At 40.0% G+C, this 27204-nt stretch overlaps 1 protein-coding gene across 1 annotated transcript in view; it reads left to right on the forward strand.

Annotated features, from left to right (window-relative positions):
* The window catches only part of PTPRT (protein tyrosine phosphatase, receptor type T), a 604328-nt gene that overhangs the window by 420190 nt on the left and 156934 nt on the right, over positions 1–27204 (forward strand). Inside the window, exons 12-13 of the mRNA XM_015410192.1 lie at positions 2512–2548; positions 9218–9274. Coding sequence (XP_015265678.1) covers positions 2512–2548; positions 9218–9274 — 94 coding nt within the window. The remainder of the gene's footprint in view (positions 1–2511; positions 2549–9217; positions 9275–27204) is intronic.

Raw genomic sequence — 27204 nt, forward strand, 5'->3', positions numbered from 1 at the left:
GGGGGGGGCGGAAGGACTCAGCCGGTATAATGTCATAGGGTCTACCCTCCTAAAGCAGTCATTTTCTCTAGGGGAACTGATCTCTGTCATCTGGAGATCAATTGTAGCAGTGGGAGATCTCCAGGTCCCACCTGGAGATTGGCAACCCTAGGGGAAAGTCAGCTGCACAGCAGGGGGTTGAAGAGAATGGTTTGATGGCTGCTGGGCCAAGATTGGCAACAATAGTTCCCCAGGAGCCCCATCGTAAATGCACCAAACAATTCCTCAAGATTTTCCAAAACACTACTCTGTTTTGGGCTCCTGGGGAACTTTGAAGTAGCACCAAAGCTTTAAGATCTCTCCAGCTGTCACCTGGAGACTGGCAACAGCTTGTCTGGAGTGTGGGCAGCATGGCATTGTATCTGTCTGAGGTCCCCCTCTTCCTCCTCCTCCTCAAATCCCACCCTCAGCAGGCTTCATCCCTAAAATATCCTGGAAGTTTCCAACCTGGAGTTGGCAACCCTATCTGCCTGTCTTAAGTTTTACAAACCCCCCCACACACACACACAGTTTATCTGCCTGTCTGTCTTTACAACCCCCCCCACACACACACACACAGCCTCTGCCTAGGGAGCAGCTGACATCATTCTCCTCTCCCAACTGAAAATTCCAACTGCCTTGTGGGGGGGTGAGTTTGAGGTGTGGAATGGAGTGTAGTCCAATCAGCTTCCATATGTAAATGACCTTGGAACGCTGGCCGGGACTGCACAAAGCAGCCAATGAACCCAGCCAGTGTCTTCCGAGTGGCAGTTTTTTCGGCCTAACACTAAAGGGGCCAATTTTAGAATTCTGGCACCCACTACTCTTTTATAATAAGGGAGAGATACTAGACATCTGATTCAGCAGGGGGTGCAACACTGTTGCCAACATGCTAGGAAAGTCAGTAGTTACTTCCGGCATACAAGTAGGAGTTGCTATCTGGGTAATTCCAGCCAAGGGTTTCTTCACCAGTGCCATATTTTTTCCTCTGGCCGCATGCCCGTAGATAACATGGGACCCATGGAGCCCCCTCCCCCCACTGTTGGGGAGCCCTCCCCTGGTCTTCAGGTCCCCCTCCCTCCGGCCCCCTCACCCCCTGATTGATCTGAGCTGGCATCTTCCTTTTTGAGCTCATCTGAGATGAGATGAGTATCTTTAGGACCCAGCAGCAACTGGTGGTTGACTGAGTCACACACACCTTGGTCGGATTGCCGCAGTTAGCTCCTCCTGTTGGATTTTCTGTGCCAGGCTTCAGAAAAGATTGTTGGCTCAGGGAAGGAGGGAGGGAGGAAGCTTGATCCCCACTCTTCTTTTTTTAAAAAACATGGCAGCTTTCCTAGACCTTTTAGTGTCGATTAACATCGGGATTCTGGCTCACCTCAGAGGAAGGCTCTAGTGAGGGCTGTGTGGGTGCATGCCAAGCAGACTCCCCTTGCCCTGGAGCCTTTGATGTCATTAGCTAGTGGGCCCCCACAAGGCCCCCTCCCCACAAAATCCCTAGCTACGGAGCTGTCTGGCCGACATTGTTTATACAAGATAAAGTTTGTTTGAATCAAAATGAAAGTTCTCCAATTTGAATGCTCTTTGGGCTATTTTAAAGCTTTTGGTTTTATTCAAAGTCTCTCATAGTCAGTATCTTTTTTCCCTTTGGGATTTTTGCTTGGGCACCGCTTAGTTTCGAGGGGAGTATTTCCAATTCCTCCCCACCCGCTGCTCTGTCCTGTAGGTTAGTTCCATTCTCTTGAGTTGCTCATCATAGGGGGGATGCACTTAGCATACAGGTTGTAGTGTTTGAAATGCAGAACAATCATAAGTGCGCTAGATCTCTTGCCCGCTTCAACCGGCAGTCGACTTTGATTGCCACGACAGCTTCATGATGGCAGAACCTTTCGGGGTAAGGGGAGCCTCAATTCCTTGGCCGACGCCTCAGAAGCAGCACCCCTCTGCACCCCAGGCAGAGAGCTCCCTACAAGAGCTCCGGGGGGGCTCAGAATCATCCAAGTCCCCTCCTGTCCACAGTGCCTCGGAGCATCCACATTAGAGCTCAATGGGACACATCCGATCCGTGAATTGCCAAAAGCAGAACCCCCCCTGAGGAGAAGGCTGATTTATAAATGTTTTAAACAAATAAAATATTTGGTGCATTCAATAGTAATGTGATTTTAAGAACAGTGTCTGTCAAACAGGTACCAGTCAATGCCCATTGTAGTCATGCAGTCACTTTCCACATGGCAATTACAATAATAATAGGTGTGTGTTTCTAGTTTGTGGTTTTGAGTTCCTAGAAGATATATTATCACTGCAACAGATAGCTATATCATTTATAATAAGTTAGCATGGCAACAACTGTGCATTTCTCGTACTAAAAACTGATCATCTGGAGAGGGCCTGGCTTTATCTGATTACAGTTTAATGAAACTGCCAATTCGTGAATGGTTTGTAGGAGGAAATATTAATCCCATCTGATGCACTTTCATGTTCTGTTATTTTCAGGAGACCAAGATCAACTGTGTCCGACTGGCAACGAAAGGTATGTTGGGGATCTCCTTCTCCTGGGTATTTATCTCTGCATGAAGTGGGTCTGGAACTGTTTCATTTGTGATCCCAAATCCAGTCACCTTCTACCCCTTCAAATACCATAAGACTTTCACAACTTTCCCCTGTCTTCCTCCTGTGGCAGCCTTCTGTATCATCTGAAATTGTGCCCCTGTATGGCAGTGGACTCCCAGGAACATCATGCAGGTCTAAGCAGTGGGCTATATTGAGAGGAGAAAATTGACGAAAATTGCCCTTTATCCTTTCATGAGCAGAAAGGGTTCTTGGGAATCAAATCCTTCTATTACAACAGGCCAGCATGGCTTCTCTTATGAAAACAGCTTTTATCATATAAGTTTCATGTGGTCATTCAAGCAAAATTGGTTACCAAATTTTTTCTGGTCTGCATGTGTTTATGATAGATTTTTTTTTCAGATTTCCTCACTTGCTTTGGCTTGTTTCCTTTGTTGTTGCCTTCATGCAGTGCCCTGGAACAGTTTTCTGACTTCCCTGATATTCAGATTGGCAAGCATAGACCAAACCTTGACTTCCAGTGATTTCACAATTTCATAAATATTTGATCATTTCTTGACGTTGCATTGGATCCAGTCAGAAATGTTGCTCAGTCCCAAACAATCCCCCTCATTATTACATCCTCTTTCGCACTCGGCTTTTTGCCCAAGTGGGTCCCATAACACCCCACGTAGCCTTTTTGATAGTGAAAAGAGATCCCCCTCCCCCTTTCATCACAGTTAAGCTAGTTGTATCCATCCTATTGATTTTCTGGTGACCTTGACAAAAAAAGTTTTTTGTCTCCCTTTAATGCGAGGTCAATCCACTGTCCCCATACTAGCAGCTACAGCTTGATCCCAGGCTACATGCTTAGAAAACAAGTCCTTGAATATAGTTGTAGAAATTGTAGGAGAAACTCTGCAGTTAGAAATTGCATCATAAGTGACTCTGTATTGGCAAGAGTTTAGTCCAGATATCTCCCCAATACCTTGCTCAATAACTTAATTGCAATAGCCTAGTCTATCCCAAATGTAATTGGCTGCCCCAGCTCTTGTCCGTTTTCTAAATTGTTGTATTCTTCCTCTTTCTGTGGACTATATATGTGAAATGGGTACTTTCACACCTCATAAAATCCAACCAGGATAAATCCAGCATGACAATCTGGGACAAATGGTCTAATGTGTGCAATCAGTGGACAAGTAGCTTACAGTAGAACTGTCTCTGACTGCATTTTGTGTTCCATTTGATAGCTTTGGACAACATTCCAAGAATGGGGGAGGGGATAACAAGAGCACTGTTGAGAAATCTTCAGTAAAAAAATAGTTTTATTTTCTATTTTTTAAAAAAATCTCTAATATTATAAGTGAGTTTTCTTTTTCTTTTTTTGAGTAATATTGTAAGTGAGTTTTCAACCAGTGAAAACATTCTTCATTATCGCACTGGAAATTATATGTCCAGGAGACCTTGTTAGTTTGTATCTCACTGAAAACTGACCACAAGAATCCCCCTATGGATTCAGCTTGCTTTATTAACACATAAATGTACCATTCTTTCTTTCTCTACCTCCAATATAAAAGGGAGGCAGTAGAAAACACGAAGAAAGACAACCATGGAACACAGCTGAGGCTGATTCTTTTGCATTTGATGTTGAAGATCCCGACTGAATTATAGGCAGTACTGCAGTTCTGAAACACCAGAGAACCTGGCAGAGATGCTGAAAATTGGGCATTTCGCTCCTGTAACTCAAAGAGAGTGTGACATTTTTATTTCTTGTTTCTACCCTTGCAATGTAACATCTGTTTTAGTGTATTGCTTCCTTCCTTCCTTGTTGCTTCCATATGTTGAGGTTCTCCATGAAATTATCGTTTTAATTCTTAAATGTAAATTAAACAAACATTTTCCCAAATTTATTTAAATTGATGCTACAAATTTAAGAGACAGTGGACATAGTTCAGGGACAGTTAAATGAATTTCGATAGCACAGAAGTCAGGTGCTCTATGCATTTCAATCCTATTCATGTTAACAGTGCTGGAGAGTACTTTTTACAAACTTTGTCCATGTCCACTGGACAGTGGGGGGCAGCCTTTGTTGACTTATCTGATACATACTATTAATGGTGTGTATGCATGGCTTGAAAAACACTACAAAAAAGAGCAGTCAATGTTACATTCATTTAAATCATGGTTTTATGGTGTGGTTTTTATTAATGTTCAGGCGTACATACGAGCATCAGTAGAACTCTGACTAAAATGAATACTGAAGCAACCATATATGCAATCACTGGAAAGATGGTTTTCAGCAGTGTTTTGTCAATGCACGCATCCATTGGTTGGGTGGGGGAGAGATGCCAAACTGCAGTAAACAACACATGCTGCAATCCTAGAGATCATTTTAGAAATTTCCTTAAATAAACTGCCTAAAATTAAGGGGGAGTGGAACCCAGACAAAGACAAATTTGGGAAGAAATTCGGGAGATTGCTCAACTCTAACTAAAAGTCTGATTTGCACATGATGCATTGCACATGATGCATTGGGCTGAGTCAAAACAGGCTGACTTTTCCTCCTGGTCACCATGACTAAGCTTCTGTCTAAGGTCTGAAAAACTAATAAATTTGACAGAATACTTCAAATGTTGTTCTTCTAAAATAAGATGCTACTGTCACTTGCTACTTCTTCAGTGAGGAGTGGAAAGTAAGTGCAGGAAGACAGAAATACTGGACTGACACCATTTAGACACTTGAAAAAAGACCAATGTGCTATAAAATTTGAGAAATAATTAGAATAAATTAGTACAACCGCAAGCAGAGTTACACCCTTCTAAGTGTGTTAAAATCAGTGGGCTTAGAAGGATGTAACTCTGCTTGGGGTTGCAGTGTTGTTCATGTAAGAGCTTCATATTCAAATAGATTTGTAGCAGTTGTTCACAAGCATTTGAACTGTGAGATAAGAAGAAAATTATAATGCATGTATGCAATCTGATTGCCTGTCTCTTAAATGTCATGATGATATATTAGAAAAGAACAGAAGGTGATGGGAGAAACATATAACTTGATTCCAAAAGCCGTTTTCCACCCGTAGAAGCTCTTACCAAAAGAACTGCCCTGCCTTCCCATTCCATTGCAGACTATTAGACTCTCTGAAATGTTGCTACTGAGTTACAGAGTTACTTGGGTGGCCGCACTGGGGGCAAAGTATGCAGTTTTAATGATGTTAATGCTTTCCTAAACTCTGAATATCTGACTGTTCTGTTAACTAACCTTGCTTCAAATATAGCTATTTGAAGGATACCTCACAAATAATTTTTTTAAAGATGCATTTCCTTTGCCCACACTAAGACTTTACACTATGCATACTCTATACCAGAAACCTAACAGCAACAAAAGCCAGGTTCAACATTCAGAATAAATCATACAGTGGGGTTTCCCAACCTGGTACATGCCATGTATTTTTAGAAAGTGGGCAGGGCTTCCAATTGGAGTCCTGTTTGGCTGTGTAGATTTTAAAAATTGCTTAGGCAGCAGCTGCCACCACAACACAAGGATCTTCACTGTATGTCTGAAAGTAAGCTATGTCTATGGAAGAAAAAGATTTTAAAACAATATCTTCATTTAAAAGGCATTCTGTTGCGCAGAGCTTCTGCCTGAAATGTTGAAGTTAGTGTTAGAATATGCATAATGTCACCTTACATTTTGTTCAAAAAAAGCAAAATCTGATAGGAAAAACACCATCAAAAATGTCAAAATATATGAACTCTATTTAACAATTATAAAGTTGGGGGTGCCACAACATCAAAATAAGTGCATAGTAGTACTATAAACAAGGCATAGAGTACAATGTTTCCTCCTTCAAAGATAAATATGACCAAATAGTCCATTCAGCTCAGTAGGGGGAATCCATGTTTTCAAAACATTTTCAAAAACAACCTTCACAAAAACGCCCGTTGCAGATACTTAAAGGAGATGTTTCCATCAACTTCTTCAGTTTGCCGGCTGTGTAGTTGGAACCCGATTTCAACAATTTCTGCTGACAACAAGGTTCATAGTGTGAAGAGCAAACTTTACAATTCACTCTTCACACTATGGACCTTGTTGTCAGCAGAAATTGTTGACAATGCCAACTTTATAATTGTTAAATAGAGTTTATATATTTTGGCATTTTTGATGGTGTTTTTCCTAACAGATTTTGCTTTTTAAAAAAATATTTGTAATGCTAAGTTTCCCAGCTTTTTGGATTTATAACCTTACATTTTGTGACTAGCTGCAGCTCCTTTGGCAGCTATTTTGTGGTTGTACCCAACACAGTTCGTCAGAACACCAAAGGTGCCTACAGGCTCAAAAAGACTGTGGACCTCTGTTATGCAAGTTAATCAATTTTGCATATTTTGCCTAAATTATTCCAGGGTTTTTTTTCCACCACAGTCAGCAGAAAATTGTATGGTGGTTTGTGGGCAGAATACCACTATCCACTGTTATGTGCTGCTGAATGGGGGATATGATGCCCTTACTGGAGTCAGTATAAGACAAAGCAGAGTCATGGGGAGTGCTACTTAATTAAATGCTCAAAGATTAGATTTAGGCCACACCATCAGACTACATGGTACCAATTCAGGGTGATTTGCGAGGGGTCAAACCATATGTATAAAAATCACATACACTAAGGTACTGTTATATATAATGTCGCAACTGCAACCAATATATTTGTTTAGTGCATTGATTGCACTATTTAAGCAAATGCTCTTTTGTCCAAACTCCGCTTTTAAAAAATACCACTATTTTCCATCCCTTTCAGGACAGGGATATTAAAACAAACAACAACACCCCTCCCCGAATGGCAACATGAATGCATGGGTGTGACCCCCCCCCCAATTACTATAGAGCATATATATAAACTATGCAGCAATGGAATTCGTTATGAAAAAGAATTCCGAATGGTGATATAATCTTTATTCATTACTGGCTCCCTTCCTTCACATGTACATGCTGTATACTTTAGAGTTACTTCTGTATCGCTTGCACTAAAAAAAAGTTGAGTGTTGTGATACCTGTTGTGAAGAAGTGATTTTGAGCTGATACTGGTCAGGACCACCTGTGTACGTGTGTGTGTAGGTCTCGAACTGGATACTATCTGGGAGCTGAAATGGTGCCTTGTTCTCAGAGCCATCGCCTCTCCTTTTAAACAAAAGTCTCTTGAGTTCAAAACAGCTCCACAGATCTGCTGTGCTCCAGCAACCTCTCATGATTAGTCATTGCTCTTTCCTTCCATTTCCTCTGTCCAGATGGAATGCCTCATCTCCTGTCAATACTTCCCTCTAGCTTTGAGCAAAATCTTGTTCCTTGACCCTGCTCCTTGGTTCTGCCTGCATGCTCAGAATTTCTTTCAGAAATAGATAGCCAGCTTACCTGACTATACATCTGCTATATCCATCTAATGGAGGTGTTGGCCTTGCTCCATCATTTGGGAATGTCTGTTCATTAAGAAAGCTTTTGATTGTTGGAGGCCCTCATCTGAAAGTGCTAAGTCCTTTCAGTGTGTGACAACAGGTCTGACTAAGGCACTGTACCTTGTCCTCCCTAACCAAACAATAATATAATCCAAGCTGGTACTTTTACATCTGTTAGAGGTATCTGATACAAAACGCCATTACAAATGTTTTCTAGAATATAAGCATAATTCAGACTGTTTTACCAGTTCATTCTCAAAGCCTGAAATTCTGGTAGGGGCAAAGAATATTTTTGGTGTACATCACCTTGAGTACTCAGTGTGTGAGAGGAAGAAGACACATAAAAATCTTTTTTTTTTCCATCCGGAGGCTGAACTGAAAGATACAAAGGAAGCACTGGTCCTTGTGGATTCATATATTTTACATTTCCCTAGTTTTTCCTGGTGACCATGTGCCGAGAATTCATTCTGAATGTTCCATACTTTCACTTTTGCAGGTCAATATTACACATCTCTGTGTTTTGCCCAGTCTTTTGTCATTGCTTTATGTATTTCTTTCACAATAAAAAACATAGTTCTTTTATTCATTGCTTCTATTATCTGCCTTACATCTCCTGTCTCTTTCATCCACCAGCAGATTAGTTGTATTTAAATTAAGAGGTGAGCAAAAATGTCTAACCTACTTGTCAACCTGGATATGTTATTATCATTAGTGCAACAGGCTCCCTTTTTACAATAAACTGATCATTAAACCCAAATTTACCAGTTCTCTGCTGCAGAATTTTAATTCAGAAAGAGTTTTTAAATCAGTTTTTGCTGTTTTAGTTTCCCTAATGACGTGTCTTTTCTGTTCTTATTTTAATTTGATCTGTTCATTTGGCATGAACTGTTTTTTTTTATTCCTTTCTCCCCAAACAATATATGTTAGTATTGACATTTTATTAGTGAAAATTGTATCCTGTTGCTGTGGGAGAAACAATTACCTCCTGTGTTCTATGAGTGTGTTACATTAATTTCAGCACCTAATTGAAACCAAGGCAGAAGGTTTGTAAGTTGTTCCCTATCTCTCAAGGTTAATTTTTTTTTCCTGAGTGCAACTTTGTGCAAAGAAAATGCAGTTTTATTCATTAAGTGGCACATTTTTATTTTTATTTTCCTTTTTTCTTTTCTCTCTTGTGCATGCTGCCTGGGAACGGTTTTCCTTGTTCTTAGCAGTAATAAGTAGGCAACAGGTGACCACCCGAAATCCGCCCAGCCTCATGAGCACAGGTGATTATCAGTTCAGGAAAGGGAATGTCATAAATATGCAAACTTTGGGGCAGCACTGAGGTTGTCATGTCACAGTGTGCCTGCATGTTGAAATAAGTATGATGTTGATGGGATTTGTTTGAAGGATATTTTGAATACATTTGCACCAGGACGGAAGACATCCAGTTTGAACATTAAAAAAATATATAAATAGTTGTTAAGTGATTCCTTAACACAAGGTTACTATACTCTTAATGGGATACCAAACAATCTGGAGATAATTTTGTACTGGTAAACCAGCCTTGATGTTTCAATTACTATTCAGGTTCTAACAAGAGAAGACGTTGGCCAACCCAGGGTCAGTTTTCCAGCTAATTTACCCAAGTGATTTCTTGGGGTAGCAAAATGGGAGCAGTGATGCACTGTAGAGGAACAGCCATTAGTGGCATGGGAGATTAATGCCATCAGTCACTTTCCTGGGTACCAGCTGGGTCTGGGAGGGGATGAGTCCATGAAGTTTAAGATGACAAAACAACTTGAAATAATTCTGTTTGAACCTGTGCATGTCATGAATATAACTTGTTTGGGGATCTCCATGTTCAGAGGCGGCATTTTACCGAATAGTAAAAGGGGTTAAAAGAGTGAGGGGATTCCTGCCTTCATGTGTCACTTCTGAGTATCCCATTGGCATTTGGTTGGCCACTGAGGGCAACAAGATCCAGGCTTAAGAGAACATTTGGTGTGTACAGCAGTTCCTTTTTAAAGTTTTGCAGTGACCATTTTGTCCTTTGGATATGTTTTGATTTGATAATCAAAGCATGGCAGCTATTACAGCTAGTACTTCTATACATATATTTAACATCACCAAAGGGTAGACATGAAGAAGTTAGGGAAGACAGGGTAGATCAGAAGTGGATAAATGATCAGCAAAGCTGGGGTAATGTCATTAGGGATAGGCACGAACCTCATTTTTGCAGTTCCGTACATGGCCAGATCAGGAACCGAATCATGAACCGATAGGCCAGTTTGCAAACCAAATTAGTTCATATCGGTTTGTGAGTTGTTTAAAGTTTAAACCCCTGCTTTCTGCTCCCTGTGAAAAGCCACAGCGAACAGAATGGAGGGGTTTAAATGACTTGGAGCCATTTTGCCCCCAGCTTTTTGCTCACTGTAGCTTTTGGTGGCAAGCAAAAAGCAGGGGGTGAAATGTCTCCCAACCATTTCACCCCTGCTTTTTGCTCGCTGCTAAAAGCTGCAGTGAGCAGAAAACTGGGAGTTAAATAGCTCCGATCCATTTAAACCAAACAGCTGAGCTGCTTTTCATGAAAAGCAGAAAGCAGGGGTTTAAACAGCTCAGAGTCATTTAAATCCCTGTTTTCTATTGTTCACGAATGTCATAAAAATTCATGGAAGTTCGTGGTTGCTCTTCATTTCACAAGCATCATTTTGTGAACCACGAACTGGCCAAATTTCATGACAAACTTTAGTTTGTGAGCCAGTTTGTGCCCATCCCTAAACATTACTTAACACCTTCGGGGAATCTTAGCTAAAATGTTTGGAAATATTACACCAGGCAGTTTGCAGGAGTACAGTCTGATCTGCAGCACACAAACAAATAAATATCATATTTCACAATACCATTACTTCAGTTGATGGTGAGGAATTAATGGGTATTCTCCTTCCCTGCTTATTTTTCCACAAACATTTCCATGAATACAGTGAGAGAGTGTATCCATAGAAGTAAAAAGGAAAGTTCTTTGTAGAGGATTCAAAATTTCATTAACATAGAAGATTTTCGGAGGGGCTTAAAGATATTACTTTTCTTTTTTTTTCCCAAAACAAAATTACAAAAAACAAATTCTTAATTTCTTTTCAAAATCCACAAGCTACCTTTAAGATTTCCAGTTTCAAAACAAGAAGAAACCAGGGATGTTAAGAAATTTGCATACATTCATGATCAATATTCAAACCTAGATTTTTGGTTATGCCTCTTCTTTTTGTCAAATCAAACCTCTTTTCTCAGCTGCCTCTCTTTGATTACACTTACCATGAGGAGTTTTGTATCTGCACAGTATGGCAGCCAAGCAACTGCAGAACAGATATGCTCAATTACTATGCCTTATGACTTCATTGGGTGTGTTTGGGCTCTTGATTTTTTTAAAAAAAACTCATGAGATTGTAGTTTAACCTTCAGTGTACTTAGGATGAAACTGAGCAAGGCTTCTTTAGTGATGGAAGTCTTTAAGAGCTTAAGCCAGATTTCACTGAGAAATTTTCCTTACCTCTGACATTGCCATAGAGCCACTGGCTATTTTTTCCAGGTTCTCTCTTTGCACTATTTAAATATACTGTGTTACAGGAGAAAGGGGCACTCACAGCACTTATGCTGTGGATTCTTTTGACCTGGCTTCTTCTTTCAAAGGAGGCAGGAGGCAGAATTGGTCAGGGCTGGAGAAGCTGCAGCCAATGGGGAGGGTTCAATGAATTGCTGTGTAAGGAGCTAGAACCCCTTCCGGCCAGGCCTAGGTTAGTATATTTTAATAACCAGTGATGTAGAACAGCCATTTAAATATGTAGTGGAACCCGAAGGTGTTCACCTGACCAGAAGCCATATCTTACCAATAAACCTGATTAAGGACTATTGTGTACAGAGTGGTTACTCCAGGACCTGACAACAGTTGTTTTGTGACCTCATGTCAGGGTTGCTGATGCGATTAAATTAGTACACTCTTTCTGAGAAGGATTACTGTTTCTTGTCTCTTCATGACATCAGAAGCAGGGAAGAATAGTCCCCCCCCCATGCTTTAATAATTTGGAAGATATGCCTGTTTTGTTTTTGCAGGCAGTAGAATCTGGGATCTATTAATGGTGTGCAGTGCAACGCGTGACAGAGCTGTTAGACTCTAAAGTAGGCCTGGTTAATCGGAGACATGGGGAGAGTTTTTCAGTCATTGTGGTTAGAATGTTGTCTTTGTAGCCACATTTAACAGCAATGAAAAAGATGGATAGGTAAGGTACTGCTAAATGAATTCATCACTGGAATGCAGAATTCCTCCCTAAGTCACTATCTGCAGTCCTAATTGCAAGCAACCTTATCTGAGGGCTCTTCATGGTCACCTAGACCATGTAGAAGGATTTCCATGTAGATGTCCATGTTATGGGCCAACTTTGTTCACTGTGACCATGAAAGTAATAATAATTATTATTATCATACAACATTGTGTGTAGAATGCCAGGAGATCCCAAGACTGTCTGCCAGTCAGAAGTTCTAGCTCAGGGATGTTGAGGGCCAGATCTGACATAAATGGGACTTTGTCGGGCTGGACCATGCGTGTCATAAAATGTAATGCCAGGTAGTGGAGATATAAACTTTATAAAGGATACAGACAAGCACAATTAAGGATACTATTTTTTACTTAAAATACAAACATGCTTAAAACATTAATGCTCTTGCAATATTTTGTTTATTTAACAATCATTGATAACTGACACCTCTTGCTCTGAATCATTGCATCAAATCAGTTGCAGAGGATAACCCACATAGGCAGAAGCAGCAGTGTAGCATTGGGCTGATGCTCCCGTGCTGCCTAGAGTGGGGAGCATACCCTTTTCCCAGCCCACTTTCATGATCAATACTCTGAACCTAGGATACAGGAAAAAATGTGAAATGGCTGGGCACTGCAAGCTTCCCCCACCCCTGGGTCTACTCAGAGTGGCAGTGGCTCTCCAGTGTACTGTCCCCCCTTTGGCTGTGGGTTCCCAGGTTAGAGTACTCATGCTAGAAAACTTGAGGGCATCCTGTGCAGCTGATGGGCAGTAGGTTCAGGACAGATAAAAGTCAACAAGTCTCACATAATGAATTGATAAAATTAGCAACAACCTGCAAAAAGAGCTGTTGAAAAGCACCTCTGTGATGGACTGCACTTAACAACAGGTTTCCTAGTACAGCAATTTCAGAAAGCTGGGAGGTGAAGAGTTAATTCTTCACCAGAATGGAGCGCTTGAGTGATAGGCTGCTCCCCCCGCCCCAATTGGCCAGCATCAGCTGAAGAGTCCCTGTCATAAAGACCCTATCCAAACACTTGCATCTTGTTGCCAGGAGAACTACAGGGACCAGTTCCTGTATGCTTGACACCCTTTTTCTAGCTTTTGCACCACTAGGTGGTGAGCTAGACTTGTTTTTAAGGCAAGAGACATTTCAGAGGTGGTTTGCCATTGCCTGCCTCTGCGCCACGTATACCTTGGAGGTCACCCCAAATGCTTAGCTTCTGGGAGTCAAAAGGCAGCATAAATCTAAAGGTACTACTTACATCATACGACAAGATATACTAATGCACTTTATGTATTAATGACAGTAATTGCTGTAAAACAAACAAACAAACAAACAAACAAACAAACAAACAAACAGAAATCCTGATATATCCTGATATATGAATTGCTGCTCTTTAGGAAGACTTCTTAGTTTAACATGATGTTATTTCAGCTTAATTTAGAGCACCTCTTTTGTTTGTTTTTTGTTTTTCCAAAATGTATTCTGGTTTCACAGACCGATAATACATTGTTTAAAACAGACGTAATCACTTGTCAGATATGTTATTGCAGTTAGTCTTTTGTCCCTCTTGACAAGTTTATTCCATTTTCCAATGGCTTATTCCATTTTCCAAAAGCTTTATTGTATTTCTTCCTAGGTGTTGACCCATTAATATTTTCCTTAATTCATTTCTACTCAAAAATTTAAAGCGTATGATTGTGTCACCATGATAAAGCATTAGCAACAGTACTGGCTCCTGCATCTTACCGAATGATACCCAGTTTAGAAAAATAAATCTCCTAAAATAAGAACATAAGAACATAAGAGATGCCAATGTTGGATCAGGCCAAAGGCTCATCCAGTCCAACACTCTGTCACACAGTGGCCAAAAAAACCAGGTGCCATCAGGAGGTCCACCAGTGGGGCCAGGACATTAGAAAATGCTATATATTCATCAGATTTATGAGTGTACTTTTCTCCGGGAATTTGACACCTTCCCTAACTTGTGTTCAAATTACATATCGAGATCCTGTTATTTTAATAGCCTAATGCAGTATACTTTTTAATTAGAAATTTTGGGTTGTTTTCAACCTGGGGCATGTTCTAGGAGGGAATGGACAACAACCTTTCCAAATGGAGTAAAGGCATAGTAAATAATGATTAGCATCTCAAATGAGTTATCTTGAGCCACTATGCACTGTAAAAGTCATCTTCATCTAGATGAGTGCCATATGCTTCAAAAGAAATCAAACATCAAGCCAGAAGGAATATCACACTTTTGGAAAATGATATGTCTGTAGCCAGTATATTGACATTTTGTTAACAATCTACACATTTTGGCAACAGTGCAGTCATGGTCCTTATGGAGCAAAAATGTAAGGGCACAAATCACAATTGTTCATTCTCTCTGGGTTACTTCAAAAGGTTAGCGTGAATATATCATTGCCACTAAAGGTTCATAGAGTTTGCAGAGATATGGCCTCCCAAAAGTATTAATGAATCATGCCTTAAATAGTATCTCAAGAGCCCAACACCAGATACATTCATTGCTGTTATTAATCCATAAAGGTTCTTATTTAAAGTATAATGCAATGTGGTAGTACACTTTTAAGAGTAATACAAGAAAAAGGTAGATATTGGACAGAGGCAGCTAGTATACACAAGTTTGGATCCTTCATGTAAGCATTTTAAGAATGCATGGATTGTTGGTTATGTCATTTCTAGGAGGTGCTCATATAGAATATCTGTTAGTTGGAAATTAGTACCTAAAGATGAAAGCCGTGTAGGTGACCACTGCAGTTTACACAATTGTGCAAATCTTTGTTTTTTTGTGTGGACCATTGGCCCTACAATTGGATCATTGTGAATCAGCCAAAAAGGCATTATGACTATGAAAAGTCTAGAAGACAAGCACCTCATGTAGTTGACTGTCTTAGTGTCTCTGAAGGAGTCTGGTTCTGTAAAATATCTGATTCTAATGAATGAGCAATGAGATTTATTTAAGGAATGCTTTCATGGAACTCAGTTGGCTTGCATGGTGTCCCTCTAGACAGTGACTCAAGCTGAGATCTGTTTGGCCTAAGCAAGATTGCAGTGACCTGTGGTCTGGCACATCAGCCTGTAATTATGGGGAAACAAATGAGCCTACATTTGTATGAAGGGTCTTTTTGTAGGGTGAGCATGTGGCCTGGAACTGCCCCTATCCCTCCCTCCTGCTAGATTTAAAGGGCCCTCCAGCTGGTTGGCAGCATAGTTCCCTGTAGCGTGCGTTTGTGCGCAATCCCACAGGGATTTCTACTAGTGGACACACAGCTTCTCCTCCTCTACGCATGGGAGATTCCTCCAGTGAGTGCGAGAGGCAGGATGTGCATGTGTGCAAGGGGGCACAGTGTGCGGGCCTGGCGGGGACCATATAGTCAAGTACCAGCCAGGGGCTTCTTCCTTCCTTGTGCTCTCCTTCCCGGGCAGCTGGGCCTCATTGTGTGCGCAGGGGCGTTGCGAGTGGAACAATGCTGGGGCTCTGCCTCCCTCGTTGGCCTCTCCTCCCTCTGCTGCTGGCCAGCCGTGCCGGGCAGAGCTGAGCACCGCAGCTCTCATGCTCTTGAGTGCCAGCCAGGGGCTTCCTCCTTCCTCGTGCTCTCCTTCCCGAGTGGGGGTGCCACAAGCAGAGCAAGGGTGAGCCTCTGCCTCCCTTCCTCGTCAGCCTCTCCTCCCTCCGCTGCTGGTCAGGCAGAGCCAAGCGCCATACCTCTCATGCTCTCCCCTCAGGGCCAGCTGAGCCAGCCCGCTGCCCCCATCTCCCGCCTCGCCGCCGCCGCATGTTAGGCCGGTCAGTGCTTCCCAGACTCGCAGCTGTGGGAAGGATGATATCAAGCTTCCCTCTCACCCTTCCTGGGTTCTTCTTGCCCCAGTTGGACTCCTCCCCCAGCAATGGGGTCCCCTCAGCAATGTGTTGGACCATCTCCTCTCCTGGTAGTTTATCTCGTCAGTCCATCCCCCCCTCCTTATATTCTTGGTGCTTGGGGGGGCAACAGTGGGAGGGCTTCCTGGCCCTGCTGGCAGACCTCCTGATGGCACCTGGTATTTTTGGCCACCGTGTGACTGAGTGTTGGACTGGAGGGGATATTGGCCTGATCCAGCACTGGCTCCTCTTATGTTCACACACACCTAAGCAGCAAAGGCCCAAAGGAAGTCAAGCGGGTTCCCTTACTTGCTTTTCAGGAGGATGCTGCATGCCAGGATCATCCCCAAATCCAGCACATCTCATGTAGGGTTGCTGCTGCCTTTCCCCTGACAGGCAGAACTTCAGCAAGTGCAGCATTTCCCTTGCATTGAGATGCAGTCTACAAGGAGTGCTTCACCTGTTCCTGTCATGCCACAGGCAGCTGCTGAAAACCACAGGAGTCCTCCTGAGAAAGATGGCAACCCTGGATGGAAGACTACAGAGGGCAATGCTCCTTCTAAGCTGTGGAGTCTTGTGAGCAAAAATTCTACTTTTTGAGCTACTGGCATTAGAGTTGTAAGTGAGCAATTTGGCTACTGCATAAATCAGGTTGTTCTGGAGCCATCCTTTATGAGCTAGAACAAAAATGTGTGAGCTGGAGGCTAAATAACCATGAGCCAACTCACCTTAGAGGGAACAGTGACAGAGGATGAATTATTATTTATATAGCACTGGGAATGCCCATGGCAGGTTACAGAACAATGTATATATATATATTTTTTTTAAAGGACAAATCTCTGTCCAGGGGAAATTACAGTCTACATGGGGAAGATGATAGGGTGTCAGTGTGAGAAAGGAAGCTCCACCCTAACCCTTCAGGACAGAAGGGACAAACTCTTGTGTTCATGTTTGTTTCTTGTTTAACCTCCAAATTCTGCTTCAGTAGAATAGTACTTTTAAAGATAGCATATTCCCTTTTTCTTTTGCAAGGACAGACACAGATCCTGGATAACCCACCCCCGGAATGCCCCCCCAAATCCCCCCACTGGAGCAACAAGAGGACCTGGCAACCCTATGTGAAATTCACAAAATCAGGACAATTTTAAAATCATCAGACCAACTCCCATTTAATTTAGCTTTTTCCTCTTGTTCTTTTTTCCTGTTTTTTTAAAAAGAAATAAAACTCCCATTTAATTTATTTTTAATTTGATATTGCAGTTCTGTTCTTTGCAACTGCTGTTACTTTCTTAGGTCTTCCAACTGGATTTACACCACTTTCACCACTGTAATTTGACTCTATCAGTAATATTTTATTTAAATCTTGGTGGTGAACCCTTTGGTCTTTATCTTCATAGAACCTTGTATTCTTCAAGAACCTCTCTGTCCAATTAACCCATATCTCTCAGGATCATGGGAGGATCAGATAGTATTTCGATTTACCATATCTTTTCAAACTCCAATTTCATATCTCTGTAGAGCACTTACTGAAGCTATTATGCAGGATCCGGCAAAGAGTATTTCCCATCTGGGTTAGGGAAAAAGGAAAACCTTTCAGTGCTTTGAACCTTTTGATATGCAAACCAAACACCACAGTGATGAAATGACTTCCTTTTTGACTCCAGGGATGATGATAGGTTTTTTAGGGCCAATGGTTGTACTGAATTGGGCATTGCTTCTCCCTTTAGAGGAGGACAGGATGAAAAAGTGATACTTTCTCAGGCAGAGCAATTGAGGAACTCAAATTATTTCTAGCAAAGCATATTGTCATTTTGAACAGTGAACTTCTGCTACCAGTAGTTCAGTACTGTGTGATAAGACTAAAGTATTTTTGACAATTTATCATAATAGTATAACAAAATGTGTAATTACTCTGGCATTCTTAGTATGTCAGCCTTTATTTATTTTTGACCTTTGGTTGCAGTGTTGATGCCAGAGCCTTTATTAATCCTTCTTGTTTGCCATAGAAACAATCTGGTCTCTGCACAATTTGGATTTCCATTACTTGTGGTCTTGTCTCAGATGGAAAAGACACTTTTTTCTCTGCAGTCTGTATCACTTTCTTTTTCCACCCTCCATTTTTCTAAATTTTAACTGTAAGTACAGAATTCTTTAGAGGATTATCTGTGGAGATGGTTTAGTCAAAATATCTCTGCTGTTGTTGCACTCTTTTGTCCCTGCTGTGTAATATGCACAGTTATTATTTTAAGAATCCTTTCATTATGTACGATCATCTCTTCTGAAAAGCCAGCTTCTTATGTTCTAGGTGTTACTATTATCCCTTAACTCTCAAGCTGAAAGGCTAATTTGTTATCTTGTATCATACATGAGCAAAGAAGATTTGCATTGGAATAGTATCTGGGCTCCATTGCCAGTCTTAATGTTGTATTTCCTAGACTATAAACAAACAGCTCAGAAGAACAGCATGTACAACTATTGTCTCATCTGTAGCTCACAACAGAAAAGTTTATAATGATTGCAGTTTTTGGATCTGTGCTGGGAGCCACTGTAAAGGAGGATAATTGTGTTTTCATTTCCTGGGATCTTTCAGTACTGTGAGTTGAAAACATGTCCTGGCATTTTTATTTTATATCTTTGTCCCTCTTTTCCAGGATTGTATCCAGGGTCCTCCTAGAACACAGACTCTGCCTCCCACCCTCAAAAATATATTAAAACATGTGTTTTTTTCTAGAATATACAGCATTCTTTAAAAAAAAACCCTTCTGACTTCTCAGATTGAAATGCTGTGCCCATCTGACTTGCCACAAACTTCCAACCTTCTGAAGTTTACCCTACTAGGTTTTTCAAGATCACTGTCACTGTCATGTTCACAGAGTATTCACAGTCATAATAACTAAAGGAAGTGCGCTCTCTCTCTCTCTCTCTCTCTCTCTCTCTCTCTCTCTCTCTAGAATGAATGTGTGTGTGACAGGGTTTTTAATGTGGTCTCTCTCTCTCTCTCTCTCTCTCTCTCTCTCTCTCCAGAATGAATGTGAGTATGGCAGGGTTCTTAAAATGGGTAAAAGCTGACATTATTTAAGAATGATGTTAATTGTAGAGGCCATCTCATTCCTATCTTCCCTGTTTCCCTTTTCTTGTAAGCCTGTCCCCTTTTTCTGCTTCCTTTTCTCCCTCTCACACACCAGTCAAGCTACCTATATCTGCCCTCCATATTCAGCTTTCCCTGCTTCCCTCCCCTGTATCACCCCACACTATTTGCTCTTTGTCTCCTCCCGCCAGCCCCCAATATCTCATATCCCCTCTTCCTCTCTTCTTCCTAGCCACCAACCAAACCACCTTTAATCTGGCTCCAATCCTCAGCTATATTTCTTATATATTCTCTTCCCTTTTGTAAATAAATTTATACCCACCTTTTTCATGCTGGGAATCCAACGTTGCTTATATCACACTTATCATTTTATTCTCACAAGAAAACCTGTGAGGTAGGTTCAGCTGAGAGTGTGTGACTGGCCCAAGGAAATTCTGTGGGTTTCTATGACAGAGTGGGGATTCAAATCTGAGTATCCCAGATCCTACTCTGAAACTCTAAGCACTATCCCACACTGGAATCCTTAAGTTAACTGATGCTGAACAATAGCAGACAGCTTAATAGAAGGTGACAGGGGGAAACCAAATAAATAAAGTTAAAATAAATAAAAAATAATTAAAAATAATTAAATAACTAATAATACATAAAGATATTTGTAGGCTATTACTCTAATCAGATCAGGAGAAGATAATATACATTTTTATAATCTATGGCTACAGGCTTTTCAGCCATTAGAAAGACTTCAATACCTTCACCAGGACAATCAGGAACTACAAGCCAACTTAAATACAACATGAATATATCCCAAACAACCATGAAAGAACTGAATAAGATGATACAAGAAAGTGTCACCCAAGCAATTAAACAAACAGTTGAAATGACCCTTCCTACTTTAATTAAAACTGAAATAGAACCCCTAAAAAATAAAATGGATGAAATAACAACACAAATTAAAACAGAAACGCATGAAATTAAAAGACAGATATTGGAGAATAAGCAAGAAGTAATAAAACTGTCTTCCAAACAGGAAAAATTTAAAGAAAAATTACAAGACCTAGATTTTGAAGTTTTAGAACTAAAGGCAAAAAGCGAGAGAATAGAGGATACCCTTATACATTTTGAGATGGATAAGGCGGCACAGATAATAAGGTGCCAAAATATCCCAGAGACCATTGAAAAAAACTTGAAAGATGAATTAGCACAAAATTTAGTGGAACAACTGCAAGTAGGCACGAAAGAAGAGATAAAGAACAATATTGAGGATATATATAGGAGAAATTCCTCGTATGCAAAGAAGCATAAACTTCCTAGGGAGGTACACATAAAGTTTTACAGAAAAGATATGAAAGAGAAAATACTGCAAGCTACATATGAAAACAAAGTTACTATCCAAGGAGAAGAAATTAAGTTTTTAAAGGAAGTCCCTTGGAGAGTGAGGGAGAGAAGATTCCCCTATACGAAACTGACAAATCTCTTGAGGAATAATGGAATTGTTTTTAGATGGTTGATTCCAGAAGGGGTGCTTTTTACATATGACGGTAGGAGGCAAAGGATAGATTCAACATTTAAAATTGAGTTTTTTCTTGAGAAATACGGAGAAGATTTGGGATTACAAAAAGAAGAAGAAGAAGATGGAGAGGAGAGAGAGGAAAATAAGGACTCGGAAGAGGAGGAAACCTCAGAACAAGAAAAATGAAATAGTAAAGAAGTTAACATTAAAAGAGGGAAGAAAAAAACCAAATAGAACTACCTATCAGATCTTAACTAGATTTAAATATAAAAACAAAGGAAGAAACAATAAGAAATAAACATGGCACTGACTAAGAAACTTAAAATTTTATCCATTAATATAAATGGGCTGAACAGCCCACAAAAAAGGAGAAATTTTTTCCACCAAATTAGTAAAAACCAAGTGGACATTGTTTGTCTACAAGAAACTCATATAAAGAAAGATGATATTAAATTTTTGAACAATAAAAAATTGGGAACTGCTTTTATAGCTTCAGCTCAAAAGAAAAAAAGAGGAGTAGTAACTTATGTGAAAGAAAAATTAAATCCCAAACTGTTATATACATCATATGATGGAAGGATTGTGGCAGTTGTCATAACAAGGAACGGAAAAGAAACATTAATAATAAATATATATGTGCCATATCAAAACCAGGAACCCTTTTATAAAGAACTTTTGACAGTATTAAGCTTGAAAGAAACTGAAAATATCTAGTAGGGGACTATAATGCTATATTTGACCCTGAAATTGACAGAAAGAGTAAAAGGAAATGTGTTAAAGCAGGGGCGATAACATCAAGAATTTTTTTCAAAATAACAGAAGAATATAACATTATAGATGCCTGGAGAAGTTAAATAACTCAATTAGAAATAATGAACAGATGAATGGTTTAAAAATAAGAGGGGAGGAATTTAAACTCCTAGCATTTGCGCACGATTTACTATTTATATTGGAGAATCCAAAAAAATCCATAAACTTTCTGATGGAAGAAATTAAAGCCTATGATATAGTAGCTGGTCTAAAGATAAATTTTAAGAAAACATAACTGTTGACAAAAAACTGTCAACCTGATACAGCACAAGAAATTCAAAAAATGACATCTATGGAGATAGTGAAAAAAGTGAAATATTTGGGAGTTTATATAACCAATAAAGCTAGCTCACTAATAGATGATAACTACTATAAGTTACTGGAAGATATTAAAAGAGACTTTTTGAGGTGGAAAGATATACCGTTATCTTTGATGGGCAAGATTGCTACTTTAAAGTTGAATATACTTCCAAGGTTTTTATTTTTAGCCCAAAACATACCCATCTTAAAAAACTCAAAATTCCTTATAGAACTAGATAGGATCACCAGAAACTTTGTATGGCACCCAAAAAGAGCAAGAGTTAAATGGAAAGTGCTACAAGACAGACAGGAAAAAGGAGGGATAAACATACCAAATTGGACATTATACTATCAGGCAGCTGCGTTAACTTGGATAAAGGAGTGGATATTGTTGGAAGATACTAGAACATTGATTTTAGAAGGTCATGATCTGTACATGGGTTGGCACTCGTACGTATGGTACGAAAAAGAAAAAATACACTCAATTTTTAATCATAACATACTAAGAGGAGCCTTAAGTAAAGTTTGGAACAATATAAAAGAAAGGTTCTATAGAAAATACCAAGATGGGTATCACCGTTGGAAGCTTTTATAAAGACTTCACTTATGTTAACAAATAAAATAGCTAACTATGACATGTTATTAGAAAGAAATGATATTCTAAAAACAGAAGAAAAATTGAGGTGTGAATACCAAATCAATTTATCATGGTGGGAGCGATCACTATTACAAGACAGATATGGAAAAGATAAACCACAGGGATTTGAAGATAGGAACAAGCAACTAGATAAGATTTGGTTGTCGTCCAGTGATAAATTAATTCAGAAACTTTATAGATTTTTTTAGATTACTATGAATTAGATGAAAACATTAAAACTACTATGATTTCGTGGATGCAGGATATTGGAAAAGATATGGAAATTGAGCAATGGGAGACAATATGGAAGACCATTAAATTTATGAGAGCTATCTCCTTTAAAGAAAATATTTACAAGATGTTCCACAGGTGGTATTGGTCCCCAGATAGAATTGCAAAGTGTTACTCTCAAATGTCCAATAGATGTTGGAAGTGTAAAGCAAACATGGGGACCTTTTACCACATATGGTGGAAATGTAGTAAAATACAAAGTTACTGGAAAATGGTGCATGGAATTATTTTTGAAATACTGAACCTAGATGTTGTACTAATGCCTGAAATTTATCTATTGAATATAATCCCAAAAGAATATACAAAGCAAGATATATATTTATTAGTATATATTATAACGGCGGCAAGAATACTAGTGGCCAAAAATTGGAAAACAGACAAAATACCCTCAAAAGAGGACTTAATATCAAAGCTCTTTGAGCTAGAACAAATGGATAATTTGAGTTTATTACTTCAAGGTAAAGACCACAAATTACAAAACAAAAGATGGCTAAGGGTATATAATTGGATAAAAACATGTACAGTTTAATAATAAAAAGTAATATGTTAAGACATGTCGCATGACTTAATAACTCTAAAAATCTATGTAATCTAAGAAAGAGAAATGTTTGTATCTTTGTGGAAAATATGGAAAATAAACAGGTAAAAAAAAGAACAATAGCAGACAGCTGGGCCTTGGTGCATCATGCAAGTTGCAAAGGAGCAAGCCTCCTGGTGGTTTCTTCTGAGTCTAGCCCAATGTGCCCTTCCTCAAAGGCCATAGCAGCCCTTAAAGGTGCCCTGCCCTCTACCCCTGTCTATTACTGACAGAAACCAAGACCTAAAGGCTGGCAATACTGTTGTGGTTGCCTAGAACTCCCACAATGGCCACTGAGATCTCCTTTCTTAAAGGTGAAAGTGCTGCTTCTGATATTTTGAGGGGGTTACCACCTACACACACACACACACACACACACCATGTTTGTGTGTGTGTTGTCATATTTTTCTGTCAACTTGGCTCTTTTGTCAGGTTTGTAGAAAGATTTGTCTTGTCTGTTAATGTCCCCAGTCTCCAAATTTATGTGACCACAGATGAGGCCACATTGAAAATTAGATAAACTGATAAAAGATACTTATGAACATTATTATTCAGTTTTCTTAGGCAACATTTCATAGACATCAAAATACATATAGGCACTTGATGAGAGGGTTATAGAAATTTCTGTGGCTGTGAAAATATAATGAATTGTCCATTCACTTTTTGAAGATCCATTTAGTGAGGAAAGCTATCTATGACCCCATTGTATCCTCAATCAGTTGTCTAGTAGGTTTGACTGCTAATAGCCCCGTGAACACTTTGTTCGCCCAGGGAAGAGCACCTGATCCTCTCCCTCTCAGTCGTTAGGAGGCAGCTGAAGACTGTTTTGTTCATGATAGCGTTTTATTAGTTTATTAGTTCTTCTGCCTGCTGCAGTTTTAAATTATTAATTTTAACTGGCAGTTTTTATGTATTTCATTGTATTTTGTTATTATTTACATTGTAAGCTGCCTTGAATTCCTATAAGGTGGCAAATAAATAAATGTAGTGCATAAAAGCAACTTGAAACTTTGGTCAGTGGAAACTTTCCAGCAAAAAAAAAAAAAAGTGATAGAAATATTTTAGAAACTGTCTAGTTGTTCCAGGAATGTTATCTGATCCTCCCCTGCTGTGCTTTCTATTCTGGAAAAAAAATGACTAAAAACATGTTGTTGTTGTTGTTTTCAGATTTATAAAGTAGTTAAGTCTTCAAAGCCACAGTTAGTATTTGGCTGTTTTCATTTTCACAGCATCTCAATAATCAGCTAATTTTTGGCAGCTTTTGAGCATCTTCACAGATTTTTATAGGGGAAAACCAACATTTTAAGGCAATAAAATAAAGCACAGTTATGTGTAATTAAATCTGTTTTATGAGCAGGAAGTGTATTCTAACACTTGGTAAAAACATCCTAGATCCAGGAACCGTGTTAGGAGTACTCTGTCCTTCTATTTTTAAAATGGATTGTCTGTATGTTAACATCCCAGAAGCCTAAATGTGAACAGGACACAGTAGGAAAGAGTCTTTAGTAATGGGTAGCTCTATCTTTGCAGAAAAAAAAATATGGCTTGTGAAGAACCTCATACCTCTGCCACAGATCTACCAGAGGGCAGTTCCTTTACACACACACACACACACACACACACACACACACACACACACACACATATACCGAGGACACCCATATAGTTAAATGGAGGTTTTCAGACAAACCGAGGTTTTCAGACAAACAAACATACCGAGGACACCCATATAGTTAAATGCATCACAATAATCAATTTTAAATTTAAAGGTGGGTTACCATATCATATTCTCTTCCCCCCCCAATCTCTCTTCCTGTGTTTCAAAGCCTAATTTATTTCTCTGGTGTCAATATTAATAGTAGATCACAATTTCAACTCATATAGCATAAACATTCTTACTATTAATTAACCTTCATATTAAAGCTGCCCTCATACTTAATTGAGTAGTTTATATTCTATTTCCTGTTTGGACTATCTATTTCCTGTTTGGACTAACCACAGTTAAAAAGTCATTCTGTCTACTGGAGATCAAAGGCTGTAGGTATCAAAAACAATATATATATATATATATAACAAATCCTCCATATACTTTACTGCTAATTTCCTTTATATTATGTGCTGTCTTAAGCAACACAATTCACTCCACTATTAAGCTCATCCAAACATTTAGCAATCTCTAGACAACATTTACACATTAAAGAAGCTGTTGTTGCTGTTGTTCAGTCGCACAGTCGAGTCCGACTCTTCGCGACCCCATGGACCAGATCACGCCAGGCCTTCCAGTCTTCCGCCGTCCTCTGAAGTTTGCTCAACTTCATGTTCGTTGCATCGATGCCTATGCAGTATTGTTCTTTGCAGCATCGGACTTTCCTTTCACCATCAGACACATCCACAACTGAGCTTCCTTTTGGCTTTGGCCCAGCCGCTTTACTCTTTCTGGGGTTATTTGTACTTGCCCTCTGCTCTTCCCCAGTAGCATATTGGACACCTTCTGACCTGAGGGGCTCATCTTCCGGCGTCATATCTTTTAACCTTTTGATACTGTCCATGGGGTTTTCTTGGCAGAAATACTGGAGTGGGTTGCCATTTCCTTCTCCAGGGGATCACGCTTGGTCTGAGTTCTCTGCTGTGGCCTGTCCATCTTGGGTGGCCCTCCACGGCATAGCCCACAGCCTCATCGAACCACACAAGCCCCCTTGCCACGACAAGGCAGTGATCCATGAGGGGGATTAAAGAAGCTACACCCTTGAAACTCTACTACCCTTTAAAAAATGTATTTATACTCCCCTGTTAAGCTCAACTAAATACTCTTAGAAAAGGAAAAAAAGAAATGTGGATCCCGTAACACATCACTCCTTCCTCCACCATTCCAACACAGTCTCTCAATCTATTTCCAGAAGACTTCAGCTGGTTATCCGCCATTTTCCTCGACCCATCGGAAAACCATCCCACTCCTCAATAACAATCTGAGCCGGTTGAATTTGGTCTCCATTGTTACTTGTATCCTGACTCACATTTTGAGAGGTTTTAAGAAGATTATTGCAGGTAGTTCTAAACGCTTGTTTTATTTCTTTCACCAATAAATTTTTAAACTGTTCTATTGTGAGAGCTTCAATTTCTGTATCCGGGTTTCATTCCTTGCTGCTCTCTCCCAACTCCATTTTAATGCTTGAGCATACAGGTTAGCTTCTAATAGTCTTTTTACCAAAGCCTATGTTGTCCTTCAACTTTATACAATAGTAGCTCAAAACAAGACAGAATAGCTTTTTCTTACCCCCTCCCTTTTGCAGCAGAGATCATTTCCAATTTCCAATCACTTCATGGCCGCTTTCTGTAGAGTTGGAACTATCTATTAGGGGTATTATAATCCAATGCTCCTCCAAATAGTCTCTTGATCCATCGTATATTTCTTTCTGTGATGTAGTAGTTATAATTCATCCAACAAAAAACAATAGGTTAAAAGGCGAATGGTCGGGGCTGTGTGGGAAACATGGAGTCCACGTTCCACTCTGCTCTTCGTCCCTGCTTCAGGGAAATATCGGACACCCCCCTGCGGTACCGAAGTGGGGAGGGGCTGAAAAGAAGCCCCCTGCCACTGGTTCTCCCTTCAGGAGGCCCGGAGAGCCCCCCAAAAAACCTGGGGGCACCCAAAAAAGATGAAAAGGGATCAGGTGGCTCGGGAGCATCCCGGGAATCCGCTCGTCACCCGCACCATACCGCACATGCTCCCTACCAGAGGGCAGTTCCAAATCTCCAGTTGGCTGGGGCTGAGAGTTTGGCAGACCAAAAGGAAAGCTGATATTTGC

This window comes from Gekko japonicus, unplaced genomic scaffold (assembly GCF_001447785.1).
Source record: "Gekko japonicus isolate JY-2015 unplaced genomic scaffold, Gekko_japonicus_V1.1 scaffold918, whole genome shotgun sequence".
Lineage (NCBI taxonomy): Eukaryota > Metazoa > Chordata > Lepidosauria > Squamata > Gekkonidae > Gekko > Gekko japonicus.